At 40.3% G+C, this 14,453-nt stretch overlaps 1 protein-coding gene and 1 long non-coding RNA gene across 2 annotated transcripts in view; both read left to right on the top strand.

The window, feature by feature from the left end:
• The first annotated feature begins 3,274 nt into the window (after positions 1-3,274).
• nt5c2b (5'-nucleotidase, cytosolic IIb) overlaps positions 3,275-14,453 on the top strand; it is a 23,192-nt gene continuing 12,013 nt past the window's right edge. Inside the window, exons 1-3 of the mRNA XM_017416972.3 lie at positions 3,275-3,490; positions 5,352-5,471; positions 10,579-10,652. Of these exons, the coding sequence (XP_017272461.1) occupies positions 5,371-5,471; positions 10,579-10,652 (175 nt within the window). The 5' untranslated portion in view covers positions 3,275-3,490; positions 5,352-5,370. The remainder of the gene's footprint in view (positions 3,491-5,351; positions 5,472-10,578; positions 10,653-14,453) is intronic.
• LOC119616928 lies at positions 10,665-14,359 on the top strand. Its single transcript, XR_005233019.1, has 2 exons — positions 10,665-13,653; positions 14,058-14,359. It is a non-coding gene; the product is annotated as an uncharacterized LOC119616928 (long non-coding RNA).

Genomic DNA, 14,453 nt, shown 5'->3' with positions numbered 1-14,453 from the left:
GCTCGGTTCCAGGTGAACAGCAGGCGTTCCTTTCCCTCCGGCTAGGACTGTCAGAACAATCAGCATGGTGGAAACAGCAGCTTGCTCGGGAACTGCCTCGTGGTCAGAACAACAGCGCCAATAGACCCCAGGGAAACACAAATGAATGTGAAAAACACATAAAGACACATTAGACATGAAAAGTGAGCAAATAGTAGTTTTATTTGTAGAACATCAAAGATGTGAGTCACAAGAAGACAATAATAGGTCCGTGACTAATCCTCACTTTTCTTGTTTTTCCGCTCTTGTAAATTTCCACCTGAGATACAATCAGTCGTCCACTTGGCCTCTTCGCTTAGTAAAAATTAAAAAGATAAAAGCCATTATTCTTGTTGCAAAACAAAAAAATACTATTGTGCTTATCTGATATTAAAGGTACAACTAATAAAAACCTAATTATAGATAAATGAAATGAGAGTTTTGGCTAGGAAGAGAGATTAGGTTATAAATCATGAATGCGTCTGTGATACAAATTGAAGGACCGACAAATATGAATGGTGTGGTTGTAATTTGTCATGTTGTAATTATGCAAAAGAAATTCTTCATTTGGCTGTTAGAATAGAGCTAGGGACGTCTGCAACACATCTGCTATTACACATTAAAAACCTTTTCATTGGCTTTTTAAAAATGTACTTTTTTATATTCTAAATTCTTCTTGTTGTTTATAGATTTCAGATTCAAGCGGAATATATAATTTACATTCAAACACACACTTAAACTGCCATAATGAAGACAAAATTAGAAAAAAATAAATGTTTCAGCAAATGCAACTATTTTATAGAGTTTTGGATAACTATTGGTTTATAAAATGAGGCATCAACCGAGATGTCACTTTTATGGAAGCCCATTTCTGCCACTTTCATAGAAAATATTCTCAGTCATAATATTAGGCTCTTTCAAGAAACAGTTCTGCAAAATGGGTGCGCAGACCAGTCCGTCTTCTAGGAAGCGTCTGGCCATTCATAAAACACCAATGTATCTGCCCACGTCCTGCAGAGACGGGAGCGTTCAGAAATGAAACGAGCAGAGCGGAACGAGAAGGGGCGTGGAACAAAAATCCGCCGCTTTTACATGTTGCTTGGTGATTTATTTGTGTGCTGGATGTCTCATGGACAAAAATTCTCACAACATGGAGGATGAGCTCAGTTTAATGGTTTTGTTTGTGTTCAAAATATTTCAAAGAAATGCACAACAGCTGCAATTTGTCCTCCATATGCTCCAAAATGCAGCTGAAAGCCTCTGGTTTCTTTAAAAAAACAAACAAATGAACCGATCCCCTGGAATGGGCGGAGCCTTGAAATTATATGAGTGAACACTTGCTTGGTTCGGGGCTTCTGCTTCCAGCTTCATCCTTACGATGTTGTCTACAGAAGTCGGAGCGCTGGTCCTTGTACTAATTCTCTGCCTTTTTAGAATAAGTAGCTAAACTGCAGCACTTTTGTAGCGTCAGCCTTAAAGGGTAAATTTTCGGAGTTCTCCCTCCCCTGGGGTTAAAGGACCGGAAGGGAGCCGAGGGTGGCGCGTCGGCGAAAGTACCACCTCAAGACCTCTGCCAAAGGTGAATACTGTACCTGCTGGCTGTCAACACAAAGCTGCTTTTCAGCAAAACCGTGACATTTATGCTGCAGTACAGCCGTCCGTGTACACAACAACAGCGACCCAATTCTCTGACACTTTACACTACTCCGTTTCTGTGTCGATCCGTAGGATTTCTTCTGCGGTTCAGCCGTTCGCGTACATGACAACAGAGCTCGTACCCTCTGAAACGGGTGCTTTCTGAGCCCAGGTCTCAGGGTGGAGCCCCTCCCATTCCCATTTCAAAGGAAGCCTCAACATATGAGCACCGCAGACGACCGCAGTTAATAGCTGTTCTGCACATGCACGAGTAAACAAACAGAGCTGTTTATGCTGCTCACCCCTTTCAACCCCACCTCACTGTAAGTCCAAATCTTCATGTGTTTCACCGCTTTGGATGGAACTGCTTCCATGCTGGAGAGGCTGTAGTGTCTGGTCACGTGAGTGTGTAAGCGCCACCTGGTGGCCTGGTGTGGAAACTACTGATTCAACGAGCACAGCAGAAAAAGGTGCAACTCTTTTCCAATTTCAAAATTTTTAACATTTCCAGGAGATCGGTCACGAGTAAACAGGGCCCCAGTTTGTCAAACCACAACCCCATCTCTGAAAAAAGTTGGGATGTTGTGTAAAATGTAAATAAAGTCAGTGGTCTTTTTGTTCCTATAATTTTCCTTAACTTTTTCCTTAAATGAACATTCTGATCTCATGACAAACACACCAAATGAAGCACATACCGGCATCATTTTCTTCTTCTTCTTTTTTATTTTTCTTTTGAAATGGGGAAAAAAAAAAGAAATTTTGAGGATGAATTTGAATGCTGAGGATAGTGAACCACAGGGCAGTAATTTCACATTATGTTCCCGTAAACTCACTGGAGTTTACCGGAGTTTTTGCGTCACAACGCAAAGCTCTACACAGAAACTCCAACAAGACAGAAACGTTTTGAAATTTACCTTTTTTTTTTGCTTCTAATTTACCTGTTGAAAGTATTTAAGTCCGACCCTGTACACGTCCACGTTATAGATATCGAAATTCTATCCAGTGTCTGTTTTAGCTCATCGTTGAAGGATTTAAAAGAAAAACAACGTGTTGANTTAGACAATTAGTTATCATTGTATCTTGTACCTGTCTGTAATTTTGTTTCTGTAACTTTGTCTGTAATTTTGTTCTGTGTTGTAAAGCACTTTGAGTCGCCTCGTGCTGAAAAGTGCTATATAAATAAATGTACCTACCTACCTACCTACCTTATTAGAATAAATAGATAAACTTTAGTTATTTTGTAGCGACATCCTTAAAGGGTATATAGTCTGAGTTGTCTCTCCCCTGGGGTAAAAGGACCGGAAGTGAGCCGAGGATGCTCCTTCAGCAACACTCAGCTGGGACCTACAGTATGCCCCCACCAGGGTTTGCCCATATGGATTTAACGTCAGAAACCCAAGTGGCCCACGTCCAGATGCTGCCCATCCAGCCCGGGCATATCCCAGATAGGGCCCATATATACATGTCGGCTGGGTATATCGACCTCTAATATTTCTTTAGGGTTTCCAAATGATGGCAGCTTTAGGCCTCCATATATAAATCTGTGGTCACGTGACGCTCTCAGTCCCGCCCCTTCGTGATGCGCAGAGCCGAGCGCCTCCCTCTGAACGTCTCATAACAACAGCTGGCGGCTCAGGGAGGCTTTACAGACAGAGCCGAGCACCGACACTCAGCTACTTCCTGGCTCCGCAGTGTACTTCGCCTGCAGCATCCAGACAGAACAAAACAAAACAAAAAACAAAACATATAAACAACGTCTTGCTTACAGTTTTGACAGCTCACGGCGCATGCGCAGACTAACGGACGGCGCATTGATTTCAGTCGGGAACTCAGAGAGGTGAGTACGGTTAAATCAGTCACAGCAGCGGGGGAAGCGGCTCGTATTCGCTGGGTTTTATTTATTTATCCCCATCAGCGACCGCTGACGGGTTAGTGTAAACATTTAGCTGTCCTTTTCGGGGTTTTCAGGATCCAGTTAGCTGTATTCAGCCGCTTCGTGTGGACGAGGCGTTCACGGCGCATATTATAACTGAGCAGCTCTCGTTTCTCGGGATATTTACTCTCGCCCGGAGCGAGTGACACGTCGTTGAAACGAACCTTGTCTCTCTGCAGACTCGAATCGAGAAAACAAAGCCTCCCCTTCATGTTTTTGTTTTTGTTTTAATTTCCTGTTTTGTACCACCGCCTCCTTCAGACCCCGCTGGCCCCCGCAGGGCTGAGGTCCCAGAGAAACAAGAATAATCTGTAAATTTGATTAGAGATATCATACACCCCCCCCCCCCAAAAAAAAATGCTCATGCACGAATAGAATGATCTGAACTTGAATCCAGCATGGCTTAGTGTGAGTTCAGGTCCATTTTGAAGCTTCACATGAACAGTTTTGTGAGTCAGAGGCAGTATTTGTGGCCCTTTGACAGGTTTTTTAGGGGCTGTCACTGAGAACAACACAGCTGATCTTTGCCCTTCCTGCCTGCAGGAGGAGAAACACACAGGACCAGTCACTGCAAGTCGAGCCCTTTGGTCTTTGTCTGATCAGCTTGTTTCGTTTGCGATGAAATCAAGTTTGCTGCATCGATAAAGGACAGGCAGAAAGCAATCACCGTATTCGAGATGGCTGCCAACGCCAGCTGACCTTACGAAACGCAGAAATGACACATAACCCTGCCAGCTTCACTGACTCCTGAGCTGAAACTAGTTGTGGTAGTAGCTGAGACTCATCCCCAGCACGTATTCTGAGCACTAACAGGTTCCTCAAGATCTTTGGTTACAGTTTTTGAGCGTTTGGAGTCAGCTTTGTCTGTTTTTTAACAAAATATCTCACGAACCTCTGGACAGATTTCGATGAAACTTCCAGGAAGCGATCGCTGCACGTACCTCTACAACTGATCGACGTTTGGTGCCAACCCAATTTAAAATGGCCGCCACAGCCAACTGAACGTAGGAAACGCAGGAATAGCTCTAAGTCAGTCGGTTTTTCAGGTGTTGCGCTAAGATTAGGTGTGGTTGTAGCTGAGAGTCATTCACAGCTCAGTACTCCAAGTGCTCCTCATTGTGCAACATGTTTGTTTAAAACTTTGGCATTAGCTGTTGGGAGCAAGCCCGTCTGTTAGCAAATTATCCTGTAAACCGCTGGACAGATGTTAATGAAACTTTCATGAACTAATCACTGGACAAAACTCTACAGCAGATGGCTGCCACGGCTAACTGACACTAACCAACACAAAACTGGCTATAACTAAGTCAGTTTAATAGATACTCAGTTTAAAATTTGATGTAGTAGTAGCCGAGAGTCGTTCACAACACATACTCTGAGAGCTATTTTCAAAGTTTCACCAAAACTTCTTCAACTCCGTCACTTCTCAGCGTACGATGATCTTAGTTTAAAACTCTAAAACGCGTGAAAGGTGGCCGGCCATCCGCATTCCTTCGAATCATTTCCTGATTTAATGAGTCAGATCTGGTGTTTAACCCCTATCAGGTTATTCATTCATCTCAGTTTCTATAAGATGTGGCTTGGCCATTCAGTTGATCTTGTTAATCCAATCAAGAACACAGTATCCATTGATTAACTTAATTAAATTACTCCTAAATCTCGCTCCGTTTTGACTCATTTGAACTGAGGACGTATAACTTTGGAAAAAGGCTGAAACTTAGTAACTTGAATGAAGCCTAATTTTACCCTCCTTCTTTGTGTCCAGACACTGAAAGCTTGAAAAGATGACCACTTCATGGAGCGACAGATTGCAGAACTATGCAGACCTGCCTGCTAACATGGACGGCCTCACAATGAAGAAATACAGGAGGGAGCCCTACCACAGGTAAGAGATCCGGGCTTTATGTAAAGATCGTCCCGCTAACCGATGAAACACAAATGACAGAATTATGGTTACTGTTGACCTTGAATCAACTCGGAAAACAAAGTAGCTTTTCTTGTTATTCAGGCTAAATCCTAAGATTTAGTCAACTCTGACAGTTTTATTTGTGAGCACGTGTCAGTGTAACATGAAGGATTTATCTGATTTTCTTTGCCTGATCAAATATTTGACAATAAATATTAATATATGTGTTGCAACATCATTTCAGCTGCCTTAAGAGTACAAAAATCTAATAATATTAACAATATAATCAGATAATTAATGACAACACTATTAATCTTTATTTCTTTTCCTGTGAAAGTACAAACAGGCTATGCAGTTTCTCCGTGTTGATTAATTCAAAGCTTTGAGTATCAATGGCTGCCTCAGGAGCTTAATAATAAATGATGACCTCTTCATGGTAACAGCAGAGGAACAACTGGGTCATTCTGTGCTTTATCTACGTGGAAATGAGTCAAAGTTGTTGATCTTTCGACTGAGTAACGTTTCAAACTATGGAGTCAAACATAAAGGTTATCCTGAGCTTTATTAAACGGTGCAGTTTGGAAGCGTTTTCTCCGGTAGTTTACCGGATGTTATGATAGGCAGTTCTGAAATGCAGGTCAGTGTAAACAAAGCTCGTTCATCTGCATACTTTAGTCAATAAATCTGAGCAGAAATACATACCAATACGTCAAAGTTGTCAGACGTCTCCGTCCCAAACCGCTCTTTCCGTGGACGTCAGCGTTGTTGATCTGTTTTCTGTAGGTAAACAAACACACGAGGAAGTTGGAAGCCATACGCAAATTTTGTTTACAGATTTTTAATTACCCTTGATATAAGGGGGAAAAGAAGTTGTGCAGATTTTGTTTCTTTATGAACTTTTTTTCATGACATTGCAATGAGTACCTTTAAAGTGACCGAGTGGTAAAGAAATATAGACTCTTATCCTAAAGCTGTTATTACCTGTTTATTATTGTCTTCTGCTTTGAAAAGCCTGTTTATAAAGAAGATATATTGGGAAACTTTTTCGTAAGTTAAGGCTTTGGTCAAAAATTAATTATGGATACAGGACAGATGATGCCTTTTAGGCCCATTTTTGATCAGCTCATTTGAGAGATTGTACTAGATGGCATGGAAATGGAAAAAAAAAAGATTTGACTTACTGCTCTCAAGGTGTAGAGAATGCAGCATCATTTGAAGTTAAAGTTGAGAGATATGAGAGGAAATGAGACTAGAGTTGGGATTTGTTTCTCCTTTAAACATCGGAGGTGATGACCTTTAAGAGTAAAATATGTTATGAACCAAATGGACCAGACAAAATGGCAGGAGCTGTCTGGTTTATAGTGACTTCAGACTTGTAAATAAATACTTTCCAGCACAGAAAAAGTGAAATCTTTTATAAAACCCTTTAAGTGTTACAGCACTCTTACTCGATCACCTCACCAGGTTTTTGTAAAAGTAAATCTGGAGTCCAGTTAATCAGGTTTAAAAAGCTTTAATTGGACTTCAGCCAGATTTTTTTTTTCTTGGATGGAGTTTCATTTAGCAGTTCTCCTTTCTGCCTGTTGAGAAACATCGGCCAACTTTCAAGCACTAAGATATGAATACATGAATGAAAATCATGTTGTTTACACACCAGCCTCGTTGTGACTTGTCGGTAGTTCGGAGACGCTGCGTGACTTTGGCTCTTATTTATTAAAGTCATATTCAGGTTTCTAACGACAGCTGGGAAACTCGTGTTTCTGTACCTGCTGATGGGGAAACACTGTGCTGTTGTAAGGAAGAGTTCGTTGTCATTTACTGCAAGTTGCTGTTCAATGTTTAACCCTCAGACGTGCTGCCAGTGAATGCTCCTGTCCTTCTGTGACGTTACATTATTGGATGCCGTGCTCAGAGGTTTTATTAAAACCACCGCTAATCTGTCGGCTCTGTGTGAGCTGTCAGGACAAAAGTCACTCAGTTCATGAACCCCCTCCCCTCCCCTTACCCCCCCCCACACACACACACACATGCAAACAACCACACATATCATGCAAACTTGCTCGTGAATACAGTGCATTTTGTGTAAGGAGTTCTCGATCAGTTAAATTGTTATTTAAACGCAGGTGATTTGTTTTAATCACACAGCTGGGCAAAGATCAGTCCCTCCAAAATAAGAGCTTAGCTGAGATAGGGCACCTTCATATATAACAGGGGGTGGGGGGCCTGATGACTTTGACCGGCTCAGATAAACTTTCTGTCACGCAAAGTCCAGTCGCCGTCTGCGTGAGATTAGAGAGCAGTGGAAAAAATCCGGTTGTTGCTCGGCCGCATTCAGATGGAATAAAAGTTATTAAGGGATTTTCTTGCAGGCGCGGGCGGCCTGTAGGAGCTATTTGAAGTCTCGCAGTTGTCAGCAGGACCAAAGTCGACGACTGTAATCAAGTCGCCCACACCCGCTGTTCACTACAGACCAGCTTAGGAGAGGCACCGCTTATCATTTATGGATGTTCTTCACCTCCCAGAGGCATTTACATTTAAAACGTCAAAGCGAAAATAGATAAGATAATACATGATGGATTTAATGCTAACTTTATGTGACCTAAATGATGAAATTTAAAAGCTTACAAACAAGAATTGAAGTATGTTCTTAATTTGAGCAACTGTTTTTGGTTATTAGAAAAAATAATCTACCAAAGAAAAGTAGTAGAAGTTTGATTTAGTCGTAAACAATCGGAGATAAAAGTTGCTTTTGTTAATCAGACCCTCTGAAATAAAAAAAATCTGTGTTTTCTCCTAAAATTTAAAATAAAATTATAGTTTCATAGATTTCAGCATAAACGGCGCTTGTGGGTACCACTTCCTAATAACGGCCTCTTTATAAAGGATTTATTAAAGTGTTTTAAATACGTTTTAATCACTTTACAAAGCATTAACAATCACTTATAAAACAGTTAAATCACAGCTTTTGTTTAGTCTTTTTTGAAGAGTGGATTTTTAAATGGAAAAAAGTTTTTAAAGTTCTCTTATTATTTCGAGTTTAGTCGATTGATGGAATCTGAAAACGATGGTTCTCTGCAGCCACAGCGGCGTTTATCCTGCGTGTGATCGGAGGCGTGTAAGCAGCCTTACCTGCTTGATTCTACCTGACTTGTGATTGTTCTGGATGTCTTTGAGGTCGCACAAACATCCCGCAGCACAACAACAACCCTGACTGACAACACACACACACACACAACAACAGAGAATGACGCAGAATGGCCACAATCAATTTTGCAACAAGTCAGAAAATTTCTGAATGGCAAGAAAGCAGAGAGGGAGGGAGGGGGAGGCATTGTTTGTTGGCCAGAGCTGCGCTGCGTTGCTGAGGCAGATCAGACCAACGCCGAGTCAAACTGAGCTTTAATTTCACACACAATGTTTCGCCGATCGTGTCCCGGACTAAACTCTAAATGGGAACTTGTTCACTATGGATCTGCTGCCAGGTATTTCTCGACCGATTTAGAGATGACTCGAGATGAAGTCTGTCTTGCAGAGTGATAAGATCGTTTTTTTTACACGCTGAATCAGTTCTTAGGTTGTGGATCAGAGGGACTGGCTTCGTTCTGTGGGACATTTCTGACTTCTCTCTAGTTGCGTTGAATGTTGAATTTTGCAGGACTAAATACTGACCTCTGTGGAAATGTATCAGTTACACGTCACAGCTGTTTTATTAAAGATATGTAGGTTTGTGTCAGAAGGCGCAGTGTGTATCCGTCTCTGTGTCAGCTTACGTCAACATCGTATTTCATGATGTTTCAGTTTAATCGTGAGGGATGTTTGATGAAGTATTTGGCATTTTCTTCTCATGCTATGGCGGATTTGTTGCAAAAAATACAATTAAAACATGAATTAATTCTTTTTTTTTTATTAAGAAAACAGTTTTTAAGTGACTGAAGAAATTTTATATTCCCACAATAGGACAAGAAAGCACATGTTTAATGTAGTTTTTTATTTTTTGGAAATAGATCATCACAGTTTAGGGTTTTACTTGATTTTTCTTTTTTTTTTGCTCTCAGGAGAGGAGAGATTTAAGGGTTTTGCGCAAATATAAAAATTCCAGTATTTCGTTTTGATTGACAGTATTGTGGTTTTGCCAATATATTCAACTTGTCAATATTTTGTACCTATTTAAATTGATAACTATTTATACTGATTCTTGAGCAAGACGCTTCTGAAATGGAAAAAAATGCTTTTAAAAATATTAAATCATATTACTGTTTGTACAAATCTTTTAAAGGTACTCATTGCAAAGAAAACCTTACCCTGAACGCTGCCGAACGGTGCAGTTTAAAAGAGTTTACTTCAGTGGTTTTCCAGACTTATTTAGATGCATTTCTGAAATGCGGGTACACAATCAATGTAAACAAATTGCTCAGCTGAAAACCACCTAGAAGCCTGAGTTTCATGATTCACCTAGATTAGACTGGCTCTAGTCTGTGTGGGTAAACAAATATGGCCGGTAAGTTTGATGTTTAGCCTTTGACTGTTTTTGTAAGTAAACAAAATGTAGTAGGTGGCATCCGGTTGCAAATTTAGTGTTCTTAAATTTTTAATTTCAGGACACAGTAACCATCGATATGAGAAAAATATTTTGTGGATTAGGTTCTTTTTTTTTTTTTGTCTGGTCTTCATTATATTTCAAAACTGTAGACTTCATTCTACTTTACCAGTCATGAATTGGCCTCTTTAAGCTAAAATCTATAAATGAACACAAACCAGATTAAGTTTGACCTCATTTAACGTGTCTGGTAAAAAGAGACAACTTCAGCCTAACTCTATCTGTGATGTGAAGTCTGCTGCAAACACTGAAGCTTCCTGAAACTGTATCAAAGAGCTGCTTCTTCTTAGCCTTAAACTAATTAAACCTAAACTTATTTGTCTGTTGATAAGTTGCAGTATTTGTCTGCATTTAGCAGTTGCGACATTCTAGTCACATTTTTATTTTTTTTTAAATGGCTGAAGTGTTTGTTTTACTCGTCATACAGCTGTTAAAGTTGTTCATGGTCACTCTGCAACTAAAATGTATTTCCAACTTGTTTTTCTTCAGGATCTTTGTCAATAGAAGTTTGGCAATGGAGAAAATCAAGTGCTTTGGCTTCGATATGGATTACACTTTAGCAGGTAAGTCTAATACACGTTTAAATTATTTCCACAAGCAAAAACACTTTGAGCGATCAAAAGTCAGACAGGAAGAATTTGGGCCTAATATTTGTCAGTTAACACTCTTCAGTTTTAAGACTGCTGGTTCGTTTTTATTTTACTTTTTAAAGTTAATTGTCAGTTTTTATCCAACACATTTTTATTTGGTAGGTGGAGCCATTTTCAGATTCAAACGTATGTATTTATAACACCTAAATATATCTTATCCAGTCATGGGCACCCTCATTTTTTTGTGTCGTCTGATTAACAAGATGAATAATGTGACACGAAGCTGAAGTTGGCTTCTGATTCGGGAAATGGCTAAAGGGCGATTCCACTTAATTTTTCACTACCTTCAGCACCTTTAATCTTTTCTAGATAAAAAAAAAAACTACAACACCTAGACACTTCAAACCTGGACTGGATTATTCTAAACGCATAACTGAATAATTAAAACCATGACTGGGATTTGGGAAACTTCATCAAAGGGCCATTTCAGCCCTTTTTTGGCACACTAAAACTCCTCCGGTTCCAAAACTACAACACTTAGACACTGTTTGGGTAAAGTGATCAGTGGCATAGAAACAGATAATCAGTACTCAGTTATCATTTGTATGTAAATAAAGGTTGAGTAAATGAATGTTTACTGTAGATAATAAAAACTACAGTGCACTTTGTCTTCTTTTTTACCTTCTACCCCCTCAGCTGCAGTTTTTTGGCCACAAAACTTATTTAGGTCAACGTCGGTGACACTTTAGTTTCTTTTTTTTGAGGGTCCTATGAATTTTAAGCATTTGTTCCCTACTAACTAGTATCTGGGCCAAACACGTCCTGACATATCATGCCACTTTTTCTGTGACTCAGTTCCAGTTTTTGGACTCTACACGTCTAAAAATAAATCTTCCCTGACTTTGAGAATCAGGTCACTTTTGTTTGTTGAGATCAGCGGCGGTGGCTCCCCTGAGGAAGGGATTCACTTGTATTTTTTATTTTTTTTATGTGGCTCTGTATCCCTGTCCCCGTTCGGAGAGCCGGAGATGTAACAGATTCTCAGCTGTTGACATGAATCACTTTCTGGGTCATCATAAGCAAGTGTTAATGTTTGCTAGAAGTGTGGCTATCATGTATCTTTGGCCGGTTTTCAGGTTTTCACCACACAAGTGGCTCATCAATTTTCACAAAATAGCTGCCACTTCACCGCAGCACCCTGGAGGACCACCAGTGTTTGTGTTTCGGAGCTGTTCACATGTGCGACAACCGTAAATGATACTGTTTAAAACAAATACGAGGCTTAATTTATGGGAAAGTTCGTAGCAATTTTTGAAAACACAAAAAGGCTTGTTTTTGATTGGACCTCTTAATCTACGTATTTACAGTAAGTGTAGAGTCAGAATTCCTGGTAACTTAAACTATGATCAATATTAATGCTCTAAAACACTGATCATAGAGCTAAAAACTAACAGTCTTGTGGTTAAAAAGCATAATATTGCTCATAATATACGACCCACGGTCCAGAACTGACATGTGGCTAATCTTTATGTGGCTCTTAATTTCCCTAAATATTCTCACACAGCTTAAACGAAGACAAGGAGAACCAGGATGTTTGTTAAGCTGACAAAGTTAGGCAGTGATGCTCAGATATCACCCGCCACCATGTCATCCCCGATTTCTACTCCAAGCACTAACAAATTATGCAAGATCTTTATTGAAACCTTTAAGGCTTTTTTTTTTAAAGGATTAAAAATGTGTTTATTTCAGAATATATTCCTGTAGTCACTCATGGCTGCTGTGAGCTCTCAGGCTGTTGACTGTTTGCTGTCTTCTGCTTGTCATGTGCTTTGAGGGTTTTTTGCTTGTTACTGACCTCTAACTGGGCAGATCCTGTATAAGAGAGAGAGAGAGAGGGGGGGGGNGGGGGGGGACTTGACTGCCTCCCTTTGTAAGTCTTTCCAAACCAAATCAATATTAGGTAGGTCAACATTGCTTCATCTGTTCTTCTGCTCTTAAAGGGAACACAGAATCGCCTACAGAAAACGTTGCTCGAACCCATTTAGGCCTAGATCGCGCTGAGAGATATCAACAGTTTTGTCCTAGTTTTCCAACAGACTTTTGGCTGAAATGTTTCTCCCTACGGCAGTGCTGAAGTCCTCTCATTTTTCCACAACGTGCTTCACAAAGTCCTTCTTTTGCACAGCAGTGGAAACGGCTAAACAAAGACACCTATTGTTGGTTTTGTAATCTAGTTTATTTTGTGTCATACTTCAGATGAAGTCTCCCAGTATGACGTTCTTAGATTTAGTGCCCTGTTAAAAGAAGAGTGCAGGTTGTTTACCTTGTGTGTTGGGGTGTACGTTACACACAGGCCTGGGGTAAACTGGCCTATAAACTCTTGGCAATTGGAGTAGTGGGAATAAAATTATCTGGCAACAGTTCCATTAAGGATTCAAGAAGATATATTTCAGAAGCCGAAGCCATGTCTCACTGTAGCTCTAAGTAGTCGTGTGTGTTTGTGTGTAATGACAGCATGAGAAATACGAGCAAGGACCCCAGTAAAGCATAAATAAAAGAATGTCAAGGACACAACAAGCAACAATAATACGGTTTCCTGTCTGCACACCATCGCTGCAAACATGAGCTTTTAATCTGGTGATGCGGTTTGTTTGAGATGTGAAACTTTCTGTGAACACAGTTTGAAGCGTGGCTTTAATGAAAAACAGCTCTATAAATCACTCCGCAGCGCACGGCTCCAACGCCCAACATTTAAAATAGCGTGCGGCGTCCTGTGTTACCGGTGAAAAGGATGCACTGCTGGACGTGGGTGCTGTGTGTTTGTGTGGAGTTTCTGTTTTTAAGGGACAGTTGTTTTTTTAGGGTTACTCAGAAAATGTTTTTCTTAGAAATCGGCTGTTTTTGTGTCATTGCAAAACGGCAACGGAGAAAACAAGTTTATTTAAGAACAAACTGTGCTCGAGTGGTAATTAAGGTAAATCTTCAACTTATTATTTAGCAATCTAATGAGGTAGAAAAGAAGTTGAGGGTATTTACAAAACCTTCAAGAACTCTTTAGCATGTCAATCTTTTAAAATGTACTTATGTTTTTATTTGTTTTAGCAGGGATTTTTTCTTTTAAAACCGTATAGTTTTAGAGATGCACTGAAATTGTAAATGATCAATGCATAGGCTTTAAGGTTGTCTAATTAAACAGCAGCAGATATAATTGTGAGATGTGACTTTATATTCTACGAGGTGGGGAGGCACCACACTAATGTCCCGAGGACAACATGTAAGAGAGCCCTCCTGTGAACTAAATACAGATAAAGTGATGATAGCGAAGTGACAGAGGGGAAACAGCTCTCAAAATAGATTCTTTTTTTTTTTTTTTTGTAGCACCTCTGATGTTCAAGAAGATTATGACAAGTGAGCAAAGAGGAGGAGGGGGGGTGGACGAGGAGGTACGCGGCCTCTGCTCCGGGCAGACAGCCCAGAACCTCCGTTTGCTGTGAGAAAACGGCGAGGGCTGAACCACAAGAGGCTACGTGATTATCATGCAAAAGCAACCTTGTGTTTGCAGAGTAAGGCTGCCAAGCCTGGATAAACCCAACGATGAACCAGTGTTCCTGGAAGTCGTGTCAAAACTTAGAAACGTTTTTCTGTGAAAAAAAAAAACGCAGCGGTCAACTTTAGCACTTTTCTACATAGTTTTGCCGAGCAGAACCCAGATGTTTTCCTGTTTTTCCTGCAGCTCAGTTCTCTCAGTTTCTGGGCCCTGAGCCATCGACATGT

Source organism: Kryptolebias marmoratus, linkage group LG3, assembly GCF_001649575.2.
Source record: "Kryptolebias marmoratus isolate JLee-2015 linkage group LG3, ASM164957v2, whole genome shotgun sequence".
Lineage (NCBI taxonomy): Eukaryota > Metazoa > Chordata > Actinopteri > Cyprinodontiformes > Rivulidae > Kryptolebias > Kryptolebias marmoratus.
Note: the sequence above shows the minus strand (reverse complement) of the source record. Positions and strands in the feature narration are given on the sequence as shown.